Source organism: Lycium barbarum, chromosome 6 (genome assembly GCF_019175385.1).
Source record: "Lycium barbarum isolate Lr01 chromosome 6, ASM1917538v2, whole genome shotgun sequence".
Classification (NCBI taxonomy): Eukaryota; Viridiplantae; Streptophyta; class Magnoliopsida; order Solanales; family Solanaceae; genus Lycium; species Lycium barbarum.
Genome location: NC_083342.1, coordinates 43103983 through 43127834, shown reverse-complemented (window position 1 = coordinate 43127834; position 23852 = coordinate 43103983). Strand labels below are relative to the sequence as shown.

The window sequence follows — 23852 nt, the reverse complement described above, 5'->3', positions numbered from 1 at the left end:
TCCATTTGCTCCTGGAGGACTGCCAAGTCAGGGTATAGTATATGTGTTATGGTTTCTGTATGATGTTAGAGGCTTTGCAGACAGCGTCGTGGGTATGGTGTGTCAGTCTGTAAGCGGCTCCATCAGCCGATATGTTGGTCTGTGTTGTGTATTGAATTGTGTATGACTACAGATTTGTTCGCTTGGAAGATTCGAGAAGGAAATTTTTTGAAAAGAATATTTCTGAAAAAAAAAAAATTGCTATGTATTTTATCTGATTTGATTTAAAAGTTTGGCGTAACTTTATGTGCAGCAAGAGTCTGAGGGTTCGCTCGGCCCTAGGTAAGGGTCGGGTGCCCATCACACCCTAGTAAGGTCGGGGTGTGACACTTTCTTTTCTTTTCTTTCCTACACTTGTGTACAGAAAACTTATTATTTTTAATAAAATACTGTCAAACTTGGTTTGGTGGCTTTCATGCAAAAAAAAATAAAAAAAATAAAAATAAAAATAAAAAACAAAAACTAAAGAAACTAAAAAATAACCCTGGAATAACAGGGTGTAATTACACCCAATTTCTCAGCCCCCCCCCCCCCCCCCCCCCCCCTCCCCCTTGAGAATTGGAGAGTGTAATTACGCCCTCTTAATTACATCCAATTCCCACCTAACTGTGTAATTACTTGGTCAAACAAATAAATCAAACTGTGTAATTATACTCAATTACACCCAATTCCAATTACATGGATGGCTTTCCAAACAGGCCCTTAATTTTGCCCCTGAACTTATTTCTTTATGGAACTCCCATTTCATCATCTGGGCTAGTTCCAATAGGAAGCAGGCAGTCATGGAAGATTACCTTTTATTTTCTCATTTATGAATACACTACACCAAAAGAGGCTTTTAGTGGCAATATATTTTGCTTTTAGCGGCAATAGTTATTGCCACAAAAATATTTACCAGCAATTGATTAATGTCATTAGATCCAAGATCGGTAAAGCCTTTAGCGGCATTTATTGTTAGGGCTAAAGTTTGATATTGTCGGTAATAATTGATTGTAGAATATAATTAGCGACAATTAAGTTATTGCTGCAAATTAATTGCCACTAAAAGCATATTTTGTTGTAGTGATAGATCATACGATTGGAAGAGAACGAAATGTGAACCTGGTAAGTAAGTCAAAATAAGCATTCCGCTAAACTTATTTAAAGAAAAGTCGAAATGAGAAAGAGAATGAACAAAGAAGGTGGGTTAATGTTATACGAATAACTTCAAATTGCATGAATATTATAATTCAATAGCCGCAAATATATAGAAACAAAATAAACATCAGAGAAAAAGAAATACGACCAAACAACATTCGGAAGAGAAGAAAAATGAAAGGAACTTAAATTAGTACGTTAACCTTGCATAAAGCTTACTTAGAATCAACTCTATCCAAATAAAGAAGCACATAAAACATTAGTCATGATCAGTTGGTCCAAACATACCGCTCATCAACAAATAAAATATGAAATTAACATCATCTATGTTAACACCAATCTCTCAAAATATTTTTTGATCCACCTCTTGTTACTTATTTTCTCAATCATTCCACATTGAGAAAACACCAGGATTTGATCCTTGAACTGAATCTCCTGACCAACCATTGTAACTTCCAGAAACTGGCATGTTATCATAATCAACTTTCACAAGTGCAACTTCCTCATGAGCATTTCCTCCTCCTCCATTAGCTGAAGTTGAATTTGAACTTATTCCACCAAGTCCAGTAGAATTACCAAAATACCCTCCAGTACCATAACTTCCACTAGAACTTCCTTCATTGTTCATTAGCCCATGCATGAAAACTGGATTACTCTGGAGATAATTGTTGTAGAGTACTTGATGAGAATTATTCTGAAGTTGAAGTTGTGTTTGGAGATAACTCTGGTGAAAATGGGAGGACGAATCTTGAATATTGTACTGTGAAATATCTTGGTTTTGGAGAGTCAACAAGGGTTGAGAATCAAAGGGTTGTTGCATTAAAGGATATGCTTGTAAAGGGTTTGAAGAACTTGAGTTTCCATATTGAAAACTTGTGTTTAGAGCCATCATTTCTTGATCTCTTTTTCTTGAAGATTCAAGAGCTTGTGCTTCTTTTAGCCTTTTTGCTGCTCCTCCTCCAATTGGGAGAGTGTTGCTTTCCAGTATGGCTTTTACATCATAACGATTCATATCGAAATTTGTCACTGCATTTAAGCCTCTGAATTTTATTGCTGCTATGTCATATGCTTCTGCTGCTTCCTCCTCAGTAGCTGCATGCAAACATTCTCTTCAAATTAGAATGGTAATTTTTGCTACCTTAAAAGTAGGGATCTTATAAATTGTATACACCAATACGTTAAAGAAGTTTTATTCTATTGGTGTATTAAATGTACCTAGTTAACGTTCCTTACTCTCTAAGTCTGTTAAATTAATTGTTATGGATCACAACATTTGTAGTTAATTATCCTTTGGGTAAGTAAAAATTACTTTACCCTAGCTGACATTGTATAGAAGCTAAATTCTAAAGTAACAACAGTTTTCTTTATATTTAGCTTCTATAAATTTTAGTACTATCATGTCATCTAGAAAATAATTACACGTAACTTCTCATGAAAAGAGGAACTAATTACCTGAAAAATATAACCGTGAGTTAACCGCTATAATAGGTTATTTCTCTATCTTTCTGGTTACATATATATTAGTTGAAGAGTTTGCTGTAGTAATTCAACTTAATCTGATAGTTTAAAGAATTTTTACATTATAGTGTACATAACTTAAACTCTATATATCTAATGTAAAACTTAAACTCTATACCTAATGTAATTTAATGAAGCATGTACAGTATATGTTTATTAGTCATTTTAGGAGAGAGTTGGTTTTAGTATAACTTACTGAAAGTTCCCAAGTAGAGATCTTTGTTTCCAGCAACTCTTCCTATCCTTGCTTGCCATCTGCCATGCTGATGGTGCCTGCTCCCAGATATGTCATGAGAGAAAACAAAGGATAAAAGATGAGAATAAAGAAAGAATAGTAAACATACAAAAATATTTTTTCTTCTTTTCTTGCTAAAGTTCTTATTGGTAAAAAGAAGAAAACAAAACTACGAATACCTTGTAACACCACGATACATGGATGCACCCCTGGAGAAGCCACTACTCTTCCTGGAAATACAGCAAGAAAAAATATCATGCTAATGTATTTAACTTCATTACTAATTTGCAGACTTTGGATTTAAAGTCGGAGCTGGTTTAAAAATACCGATAGTATAAAAATCTTTTTAATTACTAATGTATTTCAACTTCTTGTAGCTAGTAATTTGTCTTATTCTTCAAGTAACTAACCCATGCACCTTTAAGGAAATCGCCCGGTTATGTTTTAGATGATTAACAGTGTATAAAATTATTATATTATCAATGTAAGGAAATCAAATCTTAAAAATTATAAAATAAAACAATAAAAATTGTAAATACAAATAGATATGGAGTTAAAAGCAGCTGTCAGTGCAAAGTAACAATCGTCAGCCTCTGCCAAAATCTTCTGCTTCTATTAGAGTGCCAATAATTGGTTGCTATAAAAGAACACTAGATTAGTCTGACTATTTCCTATTAAAAAAGGTCTATAGCAAAAAAAGTAACAGTAGATGGAATAATAACAGCAATTTATTAAAAGTTCTGACCTTCTAATTGCAGCAACAAATTCTTGCCTTGTCATATGCTTCATGTCTTCCAATTCCTTCTCATAGTTGCTAATCTATTTCATTAAATAAAGATTTTAATGAACCTGACAATAACTAATCTTTTTAATTTAATATTTCATCCAATTATTTTCTTTAAATTTTAATGTTCTAAGTAAAAGCTAATTACTGGGAAATTTGTAGTGGTAGATGTTCCCCAGTATTTCAATGCAGCAAGATCATAAGCCCTAGCTGCTTTCTCCTCCTTATCATACCCTCCTGCTCGAACAAAAATAAATATAAGAATGTGAGAAAATTATGTTCTAGGTAATAGTAATCGAATAAACACTTGGAAGGAAAATAATTAAAGGTTGACCAAATAAAGTGCTAACTTGCTTACCCAAATACACTGCAAGTGAATAACAATAGCAGCCAACCCGAAAATGATAGAAGAAAATAGTTAGCAAAATGAATTTATGGAAGAAAAAAAGAGATTAATTTAAAGAAAAATAGCATAGAAATTTTTTATTTAAATTTCACCTTGACGACCCTTCCTTGATTGGCCTTCCCTCCTACAGCTATTATCCCATAGATGTGCTTCATACCTTCCTGTCCATCTATGTCTACATTTCCCCCAATTAAAAAAAAACATAAAATAAAAGTTTCTCAATGACAAAGGCATTGTATGAGTTTGACCAGCCTAAAAGGTATGACCAAGTCCAGAACGAGCACAACCGTCATAAGAATAAAATGATGAGAAACAAGAAGAAAAGAAAGGAACCCTAAGTTTAAAAGAAAAATTTACCTAGTTACACCTCTGTAAATTGAAGTTCTTTGGCCAAAAGTATCTAAAGACCTTCTAGGTGCAGCTTCAACAATACTAGTATTACTATTTTCAGCTCTCGCACTTGCAGTAGCAGTGGCACTTGGACTAGCGCTTGTTTCACTAGTTAAACCTTTTCCACTCCCCATAGATAATGTCAAAGACTGAATATTACAAGCATTTTCTTGAAGATCAAAGTTGCTTGTAGGAGCAGCAGCTAAAGCATTTTGCATTGGCATAAGGCTGTTGTTTTGAAAGAGATAATCTGAATCATTTCCTTGGATTTCATTGTAAGGGACTAATTCAGATTGGTTTTCAGATTTGTTCATTCCAAGAAAATCAGCCACCTTTGGAACTTCATCACTTCCTCGTGTGTTTATTAAGTTCCATTCTGCAAAATAAATACGAATTACTTATGAGATGGTCACCCTCCAACATGCTGAATAGGCGAACGAAAACGAGCAAGGATGAGTTTGTTAAAAATGTCTTAATACCTTGATTTTGGAAGGGATTGTCAATGGTCTCATTTACTAACCCTAATGAAAAATGATGAGATTGAGCTGTGTGTAGATGGGGAGGTAAAGAAGAATGAGTGGGAGATAGAGGGAACGATAGCCAATTGTTTGAATTCATTGGAGCCAAATTTGTTCTTGAATATTTCTTGAATTTAATGTCTTGTACCGATGGATCAATTCCTGCACATGCCCAAAAGGGAAAATAAATGAATTAAACAGAAGAACAAATCATAAATGCATTATCAGTAGCACATATATTCGTTTATATATACAATAGAAGCATGAAACTGACAAAAGAATGAATTACCCTAAAAAGTATGAAGAGACTTTTTTTTTTTTTTTTCTCTCTCACACTTTCTCCCCCTATGCCTTTTCTTTGGTTTATTTCATTAATGTTTCATCCAAGCATGAGGTTATAGTAGGGGGAGAGAGAGGAGAGAGAGAAATAAAGAGGTCTAAAAGAGAAATAAATATTGAGAAACTATGATGTATTTAAATGACTGATTTCTTCTGTCAAACACCTAGTAGAGAATGGTCAATTTTTTCAAATGAAGCTGACTGTGCTCACCACATTCCAACACTTAAAGCTAGGAGTCGAGAATATTGTTAGAGAGGAGACTTAAAGAGGAGGGAAGGTTAATAGAGTTTTCTTTTAACACTATCAATATAGTTTAATCTGTAATATACTCCCTCTGTTTCAATTATGTGAACTTATTATTATTTGGGGAGTTTTCGAGGTAGTTCTTTGACTACGTTTTTTTTACATTTTTCTAAATAATTTGAAGTAAAAATTATCATGACTTATAGTACTATTTATGTAATTTTTAAATATATAAATTTTATTTTTACAAACTTGAAAAATTTATGTCAAAATTTAAGATCAAAGCTATAAAGTTTTACCCTCGTACTCCAAAAAGGTTCACATAAATTGAAACGGAGGAACTAGTAGATTAATTATAATTTACCAATAAAGTAATATTTATCAATCTTAGATATTTATCTATATAATTACCTTAAAACTTAAAAGTTGTATATATTTTTCATCATCAATGTATAAAACTTAACTCACAGCATTGACCATATATAATTATTTTACACTATCAAGTTAAGTTGTCTACAATATATAGCTATAGTAAATCTAATATAATAACTTGAGAATAAAGATTGAAAATATAAAAGATTTTACACTATAAGTCTCCTTATAAATTATAATAAAGGCCACGAGTGTCTTACTATAACAAAAGCTAGCTGGTGGTCCTTTTCAGTCTTTGAACTAAGACAAACCTAGGGGTGTTCACGGTTCGGTTTGGGTTGGTTATTGATTAAAACCATAACCAAACCAATTTAGTCGGTTTTTAAATGTCTAAAACCATAACCAAACCAAATAAAATAATAACCACCGGTTGGGTTATTGTCGATTTGGTTCGGTTTGGTTGGATTTTTCGGTTTATGACTAGCAGCCATGACACTTATCAGTAACATTAAAAAGTTGAAAAAGACATGTGTTTTTTTTTTGTTCAAACGATATCTTTTATTTATAGTTTAAGGTGGAACATACACCATAGAAACATTTTCACTATTAATGATAGTATCGTACTCAAGTTACCCAAAGTTGCTAAACTATTACATATAAAGCTAAAAACTAACTAAATAGTGGCTACACCATTTTTGTCATCTTAATATACATACCTGGAAATAAAGAAGAGCATATGAGCTTTTAGTTGTTTGTTACAAACATACATATTAATTAAACATAAAGACTATCTAAAATTAAAATTAAAATATATGAAATAAAAAAACTTTGTGTAATGATCCCAAACTTTGGGGCAGTACTTGCATTTTGCCCTCAATTCTCCCATTTTATTAAAAAAAAAAATCTGTAATGATCCCAAACTTCAGATGTTTTTCTATCATTATCCCCAAGGCTAGGGTCTCGACTACAAGGGGTTGTTCTTTTCTGCTTTTTAGGAGGATTATCCATGGAAGAAGTATTAGGACATTACCATGTGATTGAGTTGCAGCAAATGCTGATCTTACCGAAGTATCTTCTATAGGAACCTCCAAATCTACAACCTCTGTCTTTTTCATATGAAAAATATTAGAAGTTTTGGACCCATTCAGACAAGAAAAAAAGAAAGGTATAAATTCGAAAAAAGAAGAAGAAACAACCTAAAATCAAATGGCTGACAAAAAAAGGCTAAAAATTTAAGTTAAAGATATTAGACTCTAACGTGAGCTTCTGTTAATAGGTTTACACTTAACACATAAAGAGTTAAAAGACTTAAAGACATGGGCTTGAACATATTCTTAAAAGCACGGGCCTTAGACAATCATGTGAAATAAGTAGACCAAAAATCAAATTAATGATTAAAAGGTATAAAATATTTATAATTATTTATGAAAAACGAATATTATACATATAAATAATTATAAAATTTATGTATATAATTTATCGGTTTGGTTCGGTTATTTATTCGGTTATTTTTTAATATAACCATAACCAAACCAAATATTAACGGTTTTTAAAATTTAAAACCAAACCAAACCAAACCAAATGTCAGTTTTTTTATTCGGTTTGATTAAATTTTCGGTTTGATTTTGATTTTAACCAAAATCGTGAACAACCCTACCTACCATTCCAACCGGAAAGAATCCATTCTTTTTTACCCCACCCCTCCGTACAACCCTCACCAACACTAGCTAGTACCCCCAAAACAAAAACCACCCTTACAATATTCAACCAATATATCCAAGTTGGGGTGTATTGGAACTCTCTTAAATACCTCGTGGAGTGTAATACATGACACCCCACAGCCCAGCATTCCCACACTACTCAAATCATCTCCCTTAGACTAAAATTTTGAAAGTCCCACGTAGAGTTACCGACCTCTCTCTTCTTTCACTCGTGCAACCACTTGTATATTCATCCACACCAGTCAAACATTACTTTCTTTTTTTAAAACCAAGCCAAAAAATTGTCATTCGATTCTACCTTAGGGAAAAAGAAAAAATTGTGTAGCATATCACTATGTAGTGACAAGTACACTGCTGTACTACTACAACAATAATATAAATATACGCAGGCCTTGTCTCTACCTCGTAGAGATAGAGAGGTTTCCAATAGACCATCGACTTAAATAAATCATTTCAAAGGAGTTTGAAAAAGGAAATATATAAGTGAAAGCAATAGCAATAACGAAATATTGCGAAAGGAAAACAGTACATAGCATGCAGAAGAAAGAACAGTAATAACTACGGAACAATGCGATAATTGAAACACAAGAAAGACGGATGTCGGTAATAGAAATCGAATACAATGCTCCCGTGGATCATTATATTGCTCTGTGTATCATTTGAGATAAAATTAGGCATGCTATTATTGACATATTAGTTTTACCCTTTTATTTTCTTTTTCTAGTCTGACCATTAACATTACCAAAATATAATATGAAGTAAAGTAAAGTAAAGCAGATACACTTTAAGACATCTTAGTAGGATAAAAAAAGAACCATATATTTCAGATGTATTCAAATACCGTTTACCAAAACGATGGGAATGTTTCGAAATAACGCACTAGTAGGAAGTAAATAAAAATTCCTTGATTAAAGGCGGATATTTTAGAAGAGAAATCAGTTTTCTCAAATAATGACCAATACTACACATATATAATATATTCTGTTAGATAGATTCATAGAAAGAAAGAAAAAAATGTAGAAAGGCAATCAAGGAATATGGAAAAATTGCTGGACTACCATTTTTTAAATTGTAATGACATGCTGCAAATTTTGATTATATAAAAGATTTGACACATTATAGACACTACAAAGAAATGAGTAATTTGCGGAGGGTGAAAGTTGCAATTCGCGGAGGTTTTAGCCTCCTTTAGCAAATAGTGCAGGGTAAAGCCCCCGCGAATTGCAACTTTCAACCTCCACAAATTACCAATTTTTTTGTAGTGAGATAATGGGGTATCCTTTGTTAGGGAGCACGACACCCCCAGTAGGTGACTTTCCGATGCAAATTTAGATTTAGTCGGCCCTACATCTTAAACTAAAAAAAAAAAAAAAAAAAGATTGGATATGCCCGCTCGTTGCTAAAAAATGGTAGTCATCCGAAAGCTATGGTGATAAGCATAAATTGGTAGTCTTATAAATAAAAAGTAGGAGTAATTAACATGCTATAATAGATTAAAATACACAAGTAATGTAAAATATGTGTTACACTATTAAGATAAATACACACATTAGCAATTAAAGGAAATGCAACAATTAATGCAATGTTTAACATTGGAGTCTCTTTAAATGTGTAGCCATGAAAGAACCAGTCAGGGAGTGGATCCCCGAGTAGAAATAGAAGCCCTAATGCATGTGTACGGACAAACAATACTTTATGTGAAATATCCGACATATTAAATTATAAAAGTACTTCACAAGAGTAAAACTTACTCTACTACGATATTTAAACCAATTAGTAGTAACTATAAAAGAAACTATTAAATTGGAGAGAGATGAACCGATTTTGATTTGGGTTTCCAAGTAGAATTCTGTTGACCGTCTAATTGGAAATCGCAATCGTCAAAAGATCAACACATATTTAAATTATTTTTATTTAATGTTTCTTTTTTTAGTAATTATTTAAATATTTGCCTTTGCAGTGCATGTCGACTGCAAACTAGCAGATTATGCTGCTGTACAGAAGTCTCTTTGTTTCTGTGCCTTCTGTCTTCCACTAACAGGCTTAGTCTCAGTCAAAAGAAAACAATATTTCAAAGAGCATCATTAATAATTAACCATTTCATTGTTCAATTAACCCTACAATAAACTAAGCTAGCATAAGCTTTAATTAAGCAACTAGCATATGCAATATTTCTAATATCTAGATGAAAAGCCGACCTGCTAGACTATTTTGGTCAGGTAATCTGCAAGCTCTGCCTCAGGAAATCTTAGTGAATGTCATTTTTTTATAAATAACATTTAATTCCTATATACTAACAATATAAATTGTTTTTATTATGAATGCAATGTAACCTGTTGTAATAGGCAACTTATATTAACGTCGTATTATTATGAAACATTATTTCTATGAACTTTTAGATGAACCGCTATAGTGCATGTGGGAGTAATTCTTCTACAATATCAGTATATTGTATAGTAACATTGTTTTGAAACAAAATAAAAATTTAACATCATAATTTGGGAAATAAAAATTCCATTCTAATTCTGACACTAAGTTTAACACATGGTTACTTTATCTAATCCCATTTAAATAAAAAGTCACTGAACTCCCTGACATTCAATATTTGTTAGATTGTTCGGAAACTCTGCTTCACGCTGTCTAACAGAGATTCTTAGACAGTTTCTAAAAGCAAAATGTCCCTTTTTTGACTAAGTACTAAAAAGTGTAAGCTTTAGTTTCGGGTGTACTCAAATATATAATATAAAAATCAAATTCACACCTGAAGAATATTTTAGGAAATTAAACACCTAAAGTTGACCGGAAAAATTCTGTATGATGCTCTAGTAGATGACATTAAACAAAAAGAAGTAGGAAGCAGAATAGTAGAAACAATATATTTAAAGGAAAACACTAGATGGATTTTTCTCTCCTTTGAGGGTTTCTATTTCTCCTTGTAAAAGTTTAAACACACAGACCCGGAGACTCTATGCTTATTGGGAAATATTGCAAACATATTGCTTTCTTTCATTTTTACTTTTTTCTTTAATATTACACTAGCTATTAGGATATGCAATTCGACACAAAAAAAGACCATCTACATATAAAAGATCTACATACTAGAGTAATTCACATATAGTAAGCTTAGCCCCTTTTTTTTTGGGTAGCATAAGCAAAAGCCAAAGCTTCATTGGCTTACGTGCTTTATATATTATATACTCCACGACCCTCTTTCTCTCCCTTTTGTTAAGCCCTTTCAAAACCATTTCAATAACCCTAAACATTTTCAACCCCTACTAAAACCTTTAACAAAATGGAAAATTATTTCCTTTAACTGAACTGGATAAATCTAAAGAAGAAAAATCTTTTTATGCGGAAATCTGACTTACCAGTAAAGAAGCTTCTTTTTCCTACTGAGAACGAGCTTGTTCTTTTTTTCTTTGTTGTGTCTCAATTCAATATCTGCAACAGTGCATGTATGTATAGTGTTGGAAAATGTGAAGGGAAGGGAAAAGGTGATAAAAGGTAGTGACATTCGCTACTATTTAGGGTAAAAAAAGGACGTTTAAATTTTCTTCTTTTTTTTCTTTTTTTTTGTAATTTTTTAATTTATTTTTATTTTAGTAATTATTTTGATAGACCGCCCATGCCGTTTCAGGTTTTGGCGACCAGGTTCGAAGAAACGTGAATGACACGTGTCAGTTTCTCGTGCTCTACTTTGACTCATGTTGCCCTAAAACACGATTAATTTTCTTCCTTTTATTTTCTGTGTTGTTATTATCGTTCATTGTTAAGCGAGAAAGAGGGTTTCTTTTCCTCTTGGAAACTAGCTTGCAATTAATTTTCAAGAGTTAAGTTTTAATCACACTTACTTCTTCTTTCTTAATTTACATCACGGTGTTTGGTTAGGCACATAATTTATAAATGTAAAAAGACTTTTGAAACTTGTAATCTAAAAATCATAGAAATTTATATGGTTATAAATCATGTCATTATGAGTAAATTGAAAAGTTAAAGTTAAATTATTTTTAAATAAGAAAATTATGACATTCTTCTACGAACAGACAAAAAATAAAGTATGATACATACATTGGAATAGAAGAGGTAATTTATTAGGGTTAACCTATTTCGAAACTTCTTGTAAATAATCGAAAACCTTCTGAAAAGTGCAACTATAGAGTAATAAAAAATGGTGGTATCTTTTACAAATTTCCTAGTTTTCTCATTACTGCATTAGACTAATGGAATTTGTTGAGGAGATATTTTTTTATTAGTAGTAAATAAGACTGAATCTTTAAGAATTTAAAACAATTTAATTTTAATATTCTTACTTTACCTTTAGTGACATAATTTTATAGTCAAATATATGTTGAGCACCACAAAATTTAGAGTCTATTCGTTTTCTCAGAGTCAATGTCACTCGAACACCTTAAATGAAATGAAATGGAGGGATTACCGTGCAAAGCTCTTTATATGATGTCAAATATAATCACTAAAATTAAATCAAACTAGACCCTGTTTTTCCCTGTCTCCTTTTTTTCTTTGGGGGAAACCCAAACATCGAAAAAAGGGAGGAAAAGGAAATACTCCTATGAAAGTGTCAATTTCCCAAATGACTAATGCTAGTAGCCTATTTCTTACCCTAGCCAGATTTTGGGTGCCCCATGGGCGACAAACTCTTGTTAAGAAATTAAATTCAGTAATTCACGCCTTGTTTCTCAAATTAAACCAACGTACTGAAAATAAATCAGCTTTGAATTTCACTTTATTGGATCAGAAGAAGAGGAACTTATCCCATCAAACGTAAATTGTGTTTTATGTTTCCAACTCATTGTCTGCAGTTTGGCAGCTCACAATTTTAATTAGCTACTGATCCATCTTAAGTTTCCAACTGAGTCTTTAGTTCTTGACAAAAGCACGCAATGATCTCCTTAATTACGTGTATATATGGATTGCTGCTATAATTATTGTGATAATCATGTATATTTGGATTGCTGCTATAATTATTGTTGTTGTTTCTGAGAAATTATTCTGGGTTTGGGCAATTAGACGAACATATATTTATACAATTATGAAAAGGTTTGATTGCGATATAACATTAACATAAAATCTCCATATATCTCGCTAGCTTAATAGATTAATTTTTTAAACAATTAGAGTTATTAAACGACGTAGATACTAAGGTCAATATATATAAATTTTAGGAACAATAATTAACTATGGTAATTTGACTTACATACTCGATTAATTTCTTGAAACAACTCTTGTGCCACTTGTTCATGGATAACACTTCTATTCTCTTCCCTTTTTTATGACACTTCATTTTCTAAGTTGTTCCAATAGTGACATAATTTTGCAGGTAGAAATAATTTTTTTTACATGTAAATTTGTGTCAGTTGAACATTGTCATACAATGTATTTCTCTGCTTGGTTTAATAATTTCACGTCGCTAATTAGCTATTTCATTTCACAAATAATTGTCTGACTCTTTAAATATTTATGCACTTATATTCATTTTTGTTTTTTGGTAGAATAGAAAATAAACTAACTAAAGATCGTAAACTCATTTATAAGCATGATAATGGCCTTCATTGGCTAGAAATCGGCACACTGATTTGCCTCCCTCCATATATGTCTAATCGTGGCGTTGTTGGCCTGCAACAAATATCTACAATCTTCAATAATAGGTCGAAGTGCATGATGTTGTACATCCTCAAAAGCTTGATATCCAGTAAGCAATGTATTTCCACTTCTACGGCTTCATAATCCATTCGATGTGCGATATTTAGCTCTGCTTGATGCTCCACAGTAATTATTTAGCATGTATGTTTTAAATCATTTAAGTATTTCAACTCATGATCATCTTAACAACTTAAAAATGATAAAACCGTTCATAAATAAATAGATTAAGAAGAACAGGTAGTATAAAAATTGAGCTAGGCAATGAAGGGCAGTCTTGGAAGGGAGATATACTAATTAACACAAGAATCCATAAGGAGAAGGGCAAGAATTGAAAGTTTTTAGGAGACTGGTGGGAGAAAACGCCGGGAAAGTGCTCGTGTCTCCTCGAAATGGAGCATATGCAAAAGGCTAAAATATTTCATGGCTGCAACCCACTGTTTCCTAACTCTTCTAATATAATTAGATTTAAAAATTATCTTCCCTAGTTAGAATTGTAGGGCTAGGTCCAGGATTTTAGTATATTAGGTTTAGAGTGGTTTTCTTGGGATATATAATAAGGTTTAATTAAAGGAAATCTTGTTGTCCTCCTAGAATTCCTTGTGGAAGGAACAAAATGTGATTTTAGCTCGTCGGGTTGTTAAATGAGTACGTTGAGTTACATTTGTGCGGGTTAAAATGAATCAGCTAATAAATGAGTTGGATCATAACTCGCTCAAAATGTGTTTATGTTAAAGATGAGCAGGTCAATATGGTCTAAATAATTACTCATAATTCAACTTATTCATCTCATAGTCATTTTTATTTATCCAAAAAGATTCACAGTGTCCCTTTTGTGTGCCGACATATAAACTTTGTCCTCATTTTTCAAAAAATTGCAAATATTCCCGCATCGTTCTCTTCCAATTTTCAGTTCTCTTCCTCTCACTCGATGGCTATTTATAAGGAAAAGTTTCAAACTTTGATGATACTGAAAATAAGTATATTCACCTTTTCAAATACATGTAATTCTATCCAAAATCTTATCGCCACAATATTTAACATCAGTTAAAAAAAGTAGGCGTAGAGGTCTTATGTTAAAATTCTTAGTACCTATGTTTTTTAAGTTATAATTATCTATATGTATTTCTTACGCTACAAAAAAAGGCTCAAAACCAACCGAAAAAACTGACCACAGTCGGTCGGTTTTAGGAAAAATTAACAAATAATGGATTGTCGGAAAAAAACAGAAAAATTGACTGATTCAGTTATTCGGTCAGTGACAACGCTCAATGGTACCCTAGCCAAAGGTAAAGCGATCGTCACAGCAATTACCGGAGTATTAGTTCCGAGTCGAACTCCACAGAGAGCAATTATATGAGGTTGGTAACACATATTTCGATTATTTATGCGAAAAAAGTGTCAATTATCTTTTAATTGTAATTTTAATTAATAGCTAAAACTACAAACTAACAAGTAAACAAAGCGTATTAAAGATAGATTTGTAATCAATGCGAGGAAAACCTAGGGTTTCACCCCCTCTATGCATTCACTCAATTTCATTGATTCTAGTGGATTAGTTATTAGAGTTTATTTATTGAAATGCATTTAATCATACGTTATGGTCTCCCGACACAGAGACGTATTTTTATATAACTCATATCTCTAATCATTAAGCATGCTTTAATTCTTATTCTGGCAAATTCCCAGGACGAGATAAACTATTTCTAGCGACCTATATTGGTTCGATGATCTAATTCCTTAGGAAATCTACGCTCTTATTCAATTAGAATAAATAAAAACGATAATACTTTAACCACGTACGAATTAAGAAACTAAACAAAATACAAAGATTTGGCTAAACCCTATATAGGTGTCTAGTCGTTCATGCTAACATCAACATAAAAGAATAAACAAGAAGAACTAATCATATTAATCACGAGAAGAAAATAAAGAGTTTAGAAGGCGAACTCAAGATTGGATTCCTCCGAACTTGTGTTGCTTTTCTCCCCAATATTCTCTCAATGTTGTTCTCTTGTGATATTATGAACAACCAATTATGTATCCTATTGTATACCAGATTTTCGCCTATAGGATAGAACACGTTACCCTACCTGTTCCAAGCTAGCGTTTGTGGGATAGTAGTGAACTGTAAAGTAAGGACACACCAATTTTTACGTGGAAACGACCCGGCTCACAAAGGGTGAAAACAATCACGATCTGCACCTCTGTAGGATATTTCCCAAACTTCACTACAACGGTGAGCCTTTGCAAATTCAAGCTATAAACTCTGTAACCTAGGAACTAAACTCTAATTCCTATCTCACTAATCTCCTTAGACTAAGCGTACTTCAAGCTATCCCAACTTGAAGTTGAATTTGACTAAACGTTTATACCTATAGTAACTGTTTCTATGAAATTTGATAAAGGTACAACTCGATGAACAATCCTAATACACAGATCTAGACTCAAGAACTGTAACACATAAACTCTATGAAGCAAATTCTTCAATCCTCTTCGTTGTATTAGGGTGCACTTCTGTAACCAGAATTCTATCAAATATCATATTGATAGTGTTTGCTCAATATTCTGAATCTCTTTCTTTATGAGTGTGTAAATCTTCTTCATGGCAGGACTTAGATATCTGTAGTACTAGGTTTGCATCAAGTTGGCTAAACTCAATGCCTACATGTCAAGGCCTATTATGAGAGTTAGGGTTTGAGTTGTCTTGAGATTCTTGCATTCACGCGGCTTCAGTGTCCTTGTAGGAGTCTGAAGTATCTTGATAATTATGGCAAGAAATTCTGCAAACTTGTTCGCCAAGTCTTTACCATAAATCACAAATCATACTTGATGTAGGACTCTGAGCTGGAACATGTTCTTGGACCTGGTTTAAGTAGCTTTGAATCTTCTCAGTGTCTGAGATGGAACATGTCCATAGACCTGTTTCATTCACCCTTGTCTTGCATCTGTCTCTGATCTATTCAATGAAATCTTGTCACGACCCAAAATTCACCCTAGTCGTGAGCTCATCTATTCCTAACCCGGTAGGCAAACCTTAAGCCGATTTTAGATACTTTAAACAATTAACTAGCTGAAAGGTAAAGTAAAATCAATTTCAAGTCATAACCAACTCTTATAATCATAAAGTACGAAAGGTACTACAAAACCACCCAAAACCTGGTATTATAAGAACAACAACTGTTAAATTTAAGAATACAAGTATGGAATAAACAAGTGCAACTACCCTAAAATAGAAAGAGAGAATCATAAATAAAGATAGAGGGAGTCCGGTGTCGCGGATAAGCCAATCAGCTCACCCGATATCTCCAATTAGTAGCCTCAGCGGTCAGCAACTCTACGCACTCCACTAGTGTCAGAAACAGACTCTGCACACAAAAATATGCAGCAAGTGTAGAGTGTGTACGTGAAAACAACGTGTACTTAGCAACATCGTCAACCGACATAAAACTGAAGCAGTGGCGAGGGTTGGTCTCTAAAAGGCTCACTCCCATATTTTAATGATTATTAGCTTAAAGATAATATAAATACAATATTCCAATAAGTGAAGAACGAATAAGTTTCAATAAATCAACTAGATATTCGAATCAACAGTTAGAACAAATAAGTTTGAGAGGGTAATTATGCAAAACACAAAATAACCAACGCTCGGGCCTCTCTCTCTAAAGAAACCCTAACCTTAGCAAAACCCTAATATTTTCCATCCTTTTTCCGGCCACCACGACCATTGGCAGCCTCCACCGGAGGTTGTCCAGCTATCAGCAACACCACCCAATACTATATAACAACCCATGCAGCTTCTACAATCACAAACCTATGCATCAACCTTAAAACCTATACAACTAGTTCAAAACTATCCACCATTATCACAAAAGAAAATCACGTACTTGCATGGAGAACCAAGATTCTTGTGGGATGAAGAAGAAATAGAACAGATGATAAAACAAGAAAATCTCCAATATGCCATTTTTGGAGAGTTTTCATATGGTTGGCCTGATATTAAAGAGCTTCGTAAACTTATACCAAAGCAGTGTGAATTGAAGAGAGAGTGTCTGATAGGTCTGATATGCAATAAGTATGTGTTGCTTCGTCCAACCCTAGTTGAAGACTATGTGAACCTACTATCAAAGCCTGCCTTTTATATCAATCATCAAAATTGGTGGTATCCGATGAGAACCCTCAAGTGGGATCCTTGGTTTGATCCTGATGCTGAAACAAGCATTGCTATTGCATGGATATCTTTCCCTTATTTGCCTCCGAACCTTTTAATCAAAGAGGTTTTTTTTTACGTTAGCTTCAGCAGTAGGGAAGCCATTGCAAGTGGATATGGCAACAAAGAATCAAACCAGGCCTAGTTGTGCAAAAGTTAAAGTGGAAGTGGACTTATTGAAAAATTTACCTCAAAGGTTAAATATTGGAATGAGAAAGAAGATCACTGGTGAGATTATTGATAAGTGGATTGAGATTAATTATGATCACCTGCCAAAGTATTGTAAAACATGTAAGCTATAGGGACACAATAAAGTTGAGTGTTTCAAGCTTCATCCTGAATTGTATCTAGTAGATGTGGAAGAAGAGGTGAAGGAAGATAGTAACAAGAAAGGAAGTACACACAAGAAGCAAGATACTGATAATATTGATGGTTCTATGGAGAAGAATGATCACAAACTGGGACAACATACTGGAGAGAGTTCAAAGAAGGTGGAGGAGAGAAGAACACAAAAGAAGACAGAAACCAGAAGGAATAACTCCCAAAGAAGAAAAAGATATAAGGGGGGGGGGGGGTATAACAAACCAGTTCAAGGATGGAAAGCAGTAGCAGATAATAGAGATAATGAAGTAAAGGCTAACAATGATGGGAATATTACAGGTGTTGCTACTAATAATATGTTTGGTGCTTTGGCTGCTAATGATGGTGAGGAGCATGATGATCTTAACACTGATCATTAAAATGTAGTAAAAGAACAAATTTCAAGCAAGGAGATTATTAAGACAACAGCAACAAAAGGGAAAGAGACAGCAAAGCCATGGGTAGAGTCATCGTTTGGGAAACAAAGTCAAAAAAGTAAAAAAGGAGGTGAACATAGTTTGGGCAAGGTGGTTCCTGATATTCAAGTGACAGCCCAAGAGACATTACATGATGGTGAAGGAGTAAAGGATTCTGATACTCAAGAGTTTGGTCCAGAAGTGAATGGGTCAGAATTACTAAAATGGCAGGATCCTTTGGGTGGAAAAACTGGTAATGAAGAAGATGTGGAAAGTTGGACAGAACATTTTAGTTCTGTGTCCACAAATATGATTCCTGATAAGCCTTTGGTTGTGGAGGAAGCATCTTTTGATCAGCTTGAAGTGGAGAGTAAAGGAGAGGATGTTGATAAAGGAGAAGATCCTAATACTTTAGATCCAGGAAATTCTTCACTCCAAGTGATGCATACTGAAAAGTTAAAATCTAATGAGGTAGGCAATGATGAGCAAAGAGACACAATGGAGGATGAGTCATTGGATCCTAATAGAGAGTAGATTTCAGGAGATGGAGATTTATCTCCTAAGCAGATTAGTAGCTTAAAAAGTGGTAAAAGGACAAAGAAAAATGGTGTGCCACTTCAAGTTACTACAAGGAGTAATAAAAACAAGCCTCTCAGTTCTCAATGATAGATAAACTATTATTTTGGAATATTAGATCAGTAAACACTCATAATTCTTTTCAGAGGTTGACTGGTTTACATATGATGCATCGTTATGCAGTTATAGCAATTATGGAACCTTTCCAAGAGCCTGAGGTGATTGAAGAATATAGGAGAAGGTTAGGTATACAAAATGCAATGGTTAATGTGTCAAAGAAGATCTGGTTATTCTGGACTGAGGAATGGAAAACACAAGTTATAGTTGATTCAGTGCAGCATGTTACTCTCAAGTTATCTCATATAAATCTACAGTATAAAGCATATGTTACTGGTGTCTATGCTAAATGCAGTGGTGCAGAGAGACAGGAATTATGGGACTCAATTGGACAGGTGGCCTTTAATGTTCATGTGCCCTGGATATTTGGGGGTGACTTTAATGTTAGTCTCAAACCTGAGGAAAAGTTGGGAGGTCTTCCAGTTCATCACTCAGAAACTGCTGAATTTGCTCATTTTGTTAATAATTGTGGTTTGTTGGAGCTGAAATTCTCTGGAAGAAGATACACTTGGTGGAATGCTAGAATAGAGGAGGATTGCATATTCAAGAGACTTGATAGAATTCTGGGCAATCAGGAGTTCATGGATTTATTCCCATCAGCTGAAGTTGTTCATCAGATTAGACATGGTTCTGATCATGATCCTCTCCATATAGTTTGTGATTCTCAGACTGAAGTGGTAGTTAAGCCTTTTAAATTCCTGAATTTTTGGACTTCTCACCCAAAGTTCATGGAAGTGGTGGAAAACAACTGGTGTTTGGATTTTGCAGCTAATCCTTTAATTGTGTTGCATGCTAAAATGAAAAAGGTGAAGCAGGCCTTGGCAGTATGGAGTAGGGAAACATATGGCAATATTTTACAATAGATTTCCACTATGGAGGATGTGATCAACATGAAGGAGCTGCAGTTTGAATTGAATCCCTCAAGTCTGAACAGAGAAGCTTTGCACAAAGCTCAGGCTGATCTTAATAGATATTTATGCTTAGAGGAGGAACACTGGAAATAAAAGTCTGGCATGAGGTGGTTCAACGATGGAGACAGAAATACCAAGTTTTTTCATAATTATGTTAAAGGAAGAAGGAGGAAGTTGGCAGGTCATACTATACAAAATAGGCAAGGAGACTAGTTAAACACAATTGCTGATATTGGACAAGAAGTTGTTTCTTTCTATCAACACCAGTTCAGACATGAAGCAATATCAGGTGATTATGAGATGGTTAAGAATATTCCTAAGGTGATCACTAATGCAAAGAATGAGGACTTGGCTGCTTTACCTAGTGATGAAGAAGTCAAGAATGCAGTGTTTGGATTAAATAGAGATAGTACTGGTGGTCCAGATGGTTTTTCAGGCCATTTCTTTCAAACATGTTGTAGTACCATAGGTGGAGATGTAATTAATATGGTAAGGGCCTTCTTCTGTGGTCAAGAACTGCCACGATGCATCACTTACACAAATCTTGTGCTGATTCCAAAAAAGAAGAATATAAACACCTTTGCTGATCTGAGACCTATCAGTCTAAGCAGTTTTGCTAATAAAATCATCTCTAGAGTTTTGCATGAAAGAATTGTTCCATTGTTGCCTGCTATAATATCAACCACTCAGACTGGTTTTGTTAAAGGTAGGAGCATTGTGGAGAATGTACTATTGGCCCAAGAGATAATCAGGGATATTAATAAGAGAAACAAACTACACAATATGGTGGTAAAGCTTGACATGGCAAAAGCTTATGATAGAGTTTCATGGATATTCTTAACTAAAGTGCTTTGGCAGTTTAGTTTCTCTAAAATTATCATAGATATAGTTTGGAGATTGGTATCAAACAACTGGTACTCAGTATTGATTAATGGGCAATCTCATGGCTTTTTTAAGTCATCAAGGGGTTTGAAGCAAGGTGATCCACTCTCTCCAACACTGTTCATAATAGTTGCTGAGGTTTTGGCCAGAAATTTGAATGACTTGCATGATGATCTAGCATTCAAGGGATATGGTATGCCAAAGTGGAGTCCTCAGATAAATCATCTGTCATATGCAGATGACACAATCTTATTTTGCTCAGCAGATCCTGTTTCTTTGAGAAAGATGATGAAGGTGCTAAGAAACTGTGAGAAAGTGTCAGGTCAGCTGGTAAATAATGAGAAGAGTTCTTTCTACTTGCACGAAAAGGTCCCAACAACTCTTGTTGGTAGAGTAAAAAGGAAAACTGGGATGAGGAAAGGAACTTTTCCATTTACATACTTGGGATGTCCAGTTTTCTATGGAAGAAGAAAGATAGTGTACTATGAAGGTTTAATCAAAAAGGTGATGAATAGAGTAATGTCTTGGCAAAACAGGCTGCTATCATTTAGTGGAAGGTATATTTTGATTGCTCATGTTCTGCAGACTATGCCAGTTTATCTGTTATCTGCTATGAATCCATTAAAAGGGGTGATTGAGCAGCTGCACATGAATTTTGCCAAATTCTTTTGGAGTAATACTACAGGAGTTAAAAGAAAACACTGGGTTACATGGGAGAAGATGTGTTTAACAAAGGAGGAGGGAGGTCTTGCATTCAGATCTCTACATGATATCTCAAAAGCTCTTTTTGCAAAACTCTGGTGGAACTTTAGAACATCAGTATCATTATGGGGTGCTTTCATGGCTAACAAGTACTATAAAAAACTTCATCCTGTTATTGCACAAGACAGGCATGCATCTCATGCATGGAAGAAAATGGTAACTGTAAGGGAAGACATTGAGCACAATATATGGTGGCAAATCAAGACAGGTACATCTACATTTTGGTTTGATAACTGGACAAGACAAGGGGCATTGTTTTTTATGGATAATGAGCACAACTTAGAAGATGAGACTGAAGTTACGGAATATATTCTGAATGGAGAATGGGATCAACAGAAATTAACCTCAGTTTTGTCAAGTGAAACAGTGGAATACATTGTGGAAAATATCAGTCCTGCTTTGGTGGAGGCTAATAATGATAAGGCCTGGTGGATGGGGGAAAACAGTGGTCAATTCTCTGTTAAGAGTGCATGGGAAGAGATAAGGCAAAAACAAGAAACTAGATCAGTGTATAAATTCATATGCTTGAAGGGCATGCCAATAAAGATCAGCTTCTTCTTGTGGAGACTGTGGAAAGGAAGAATTTCCACTGATGATAATCTAAAGAGGATGCATATCAGTGTTGTATCAAGATGCTGGTGTTGTGAGGATCATAAGCGAGAGACCATGTCTTATTTATTTCTAACATCTCCAACAGCTTTTAAGCTCTGGAAACAGTTTGCTTCTTGTGCAGGTTTAAATATAGAAGGGCTGCACCTGCAGTAAGTCATAACACTTTAGTGGACAGCTCTTGCATCACACAAGTTTCATACCATCTTTCAAGCCATTCCTGCTATCCTAGTATGGGAAATATGGAAAAGGAGAAATTCTATCAAGCATGGCAGGAATACTACATACAGCAGAATGGTGTATCAAGTTCAGCAGGCCATATATCAGTTGGTTCAAGTGAAATATCCATGGATGAGTAGGATTCCACCATATTGTCCTTCTATAGTGGAGATGCTCACACAATATAAGCCAAGGCTTCATGTTTATAAGGTGGTAGGGGAATTGCCACAACATGGCTTCAAATGCAATACTGATGGAGCCTCTCAAGGGAATCCAGGACTTAGTGCATATGTATTTTGCATAACAGATGAAAAGGGGGATCTTGTGTATGCTCAGGCTCAAAAACTAGGCACAGCTACTAACATGGAAGCTGAGACAGCAACAATACAGGAGACTATTCATTACTGTTACTCTAACAATTTACAGCATGTTCAGGTTGAAACTGACTCACTGGCATTGAAGAACATTATTCAGGATGTATGGAAAATACCTTGGCATCTAGTGGAGAGAGTAGAGTTGATGCAGCACAGAATGAGGCACCTGAACATGGACATCAAGCATGTTTTCAGAGAAGGCAATCAATTAGCAGATTTTTTGGCAAACGCTGCTTTTCAACATGATGAGTTGCTGGAGTTTCATAGTTTTCAGGAGCTACCATCCATGGGAAGGAAGATTATAAACATGGACAAGTCACAAATTCCATCATTGAGGATTAAAACAAGGAAGATTCAGCATGCTTAGAAGGATATATTGTTGTAGGTGGTATTTTCTTTATCATTGTGTAAAACCATCTTATTTGAGTATTCATCAAGGTGGTTCAAGTTCTATATTATTTTTTCTGATGTACAAGACTTTTTTAATTAATAAAAAACCAGAAGGCATGCCTTCTGGATATTATTAAAAAAAAAAACCAGTTAGAACAGATAATCACGAAGCGAATCGGTCTTCCAATTAAATCAAATAAGAAAAGGGTCAGTAAAGATGATATGATATGCTATTCAGTGGACAAATTCTTATTCAATGGACAAATGCTTACACATGCTCCATTAATGGGGAGTTGTGACCCATGGCGGACTCGCGAGCTCCATAACTCGCGCAGAATCATTTCCCATTGCATACTCAACTAATTCGGCTATCGATCTCATCACTCTGCCCCCAACTATTTCCTATCGAGGATCGCCATATGTATCATCAAGTGTAATATGCATGAGATATCATATGAAATCATGAATGCAATATGCACACAATAAGAAATTGTGTTGTATAAAAGAAAGGCTCAATCAAGGATTCCGGAGTGATGTATACACATAAGCAATTAAATCAAGATAGTCATTTAGCACATAAGCAATCAAGTAAAAAAGGATCATCTATCATCAATGGCCACATGCTTTGACATTCTTGAATTACAACTATCTATCACACATTTCAA

General features: G+C 34.2%; 1 protein-coding gene across 1 annotated transcript; it reads right to left on the bottom strand.

Moving 5' to 3' along the window:
* Positions 1-1467: 1467 nt before the first annotated feature.
* On the bottom strand, positions 1468-5437 carry LOC132599691 (AP2-like ethylene-responsive transcription factor PLT2). Its single transcript, XM_060312967.1, has 10 exons — positions 5317-5437; positions 4989-5189; positions 4477-4885; positions 4212-4294; positions 4072-4080; positions 3862-3950; positions 3675-3748; positions 3109-3159; positions 2891-2967; positions 1468-2268 (listed from the first exon to the last, which is right to left on the bottom strand). The coding sequence occupies exons 2-10, from the start codon at positions 5125-5127 to the stop codon at positions 1559-1561; spliced, it is 1641 nt and encodes a 546-aa protein (XP_060168950.1). The 5' UTR covers positions 5128-5189; positions 5317-5437; the 3' UTR covers positions 1468-1558.
* Positions 5438-23852: the final 18415 nt, after the last annotated feature.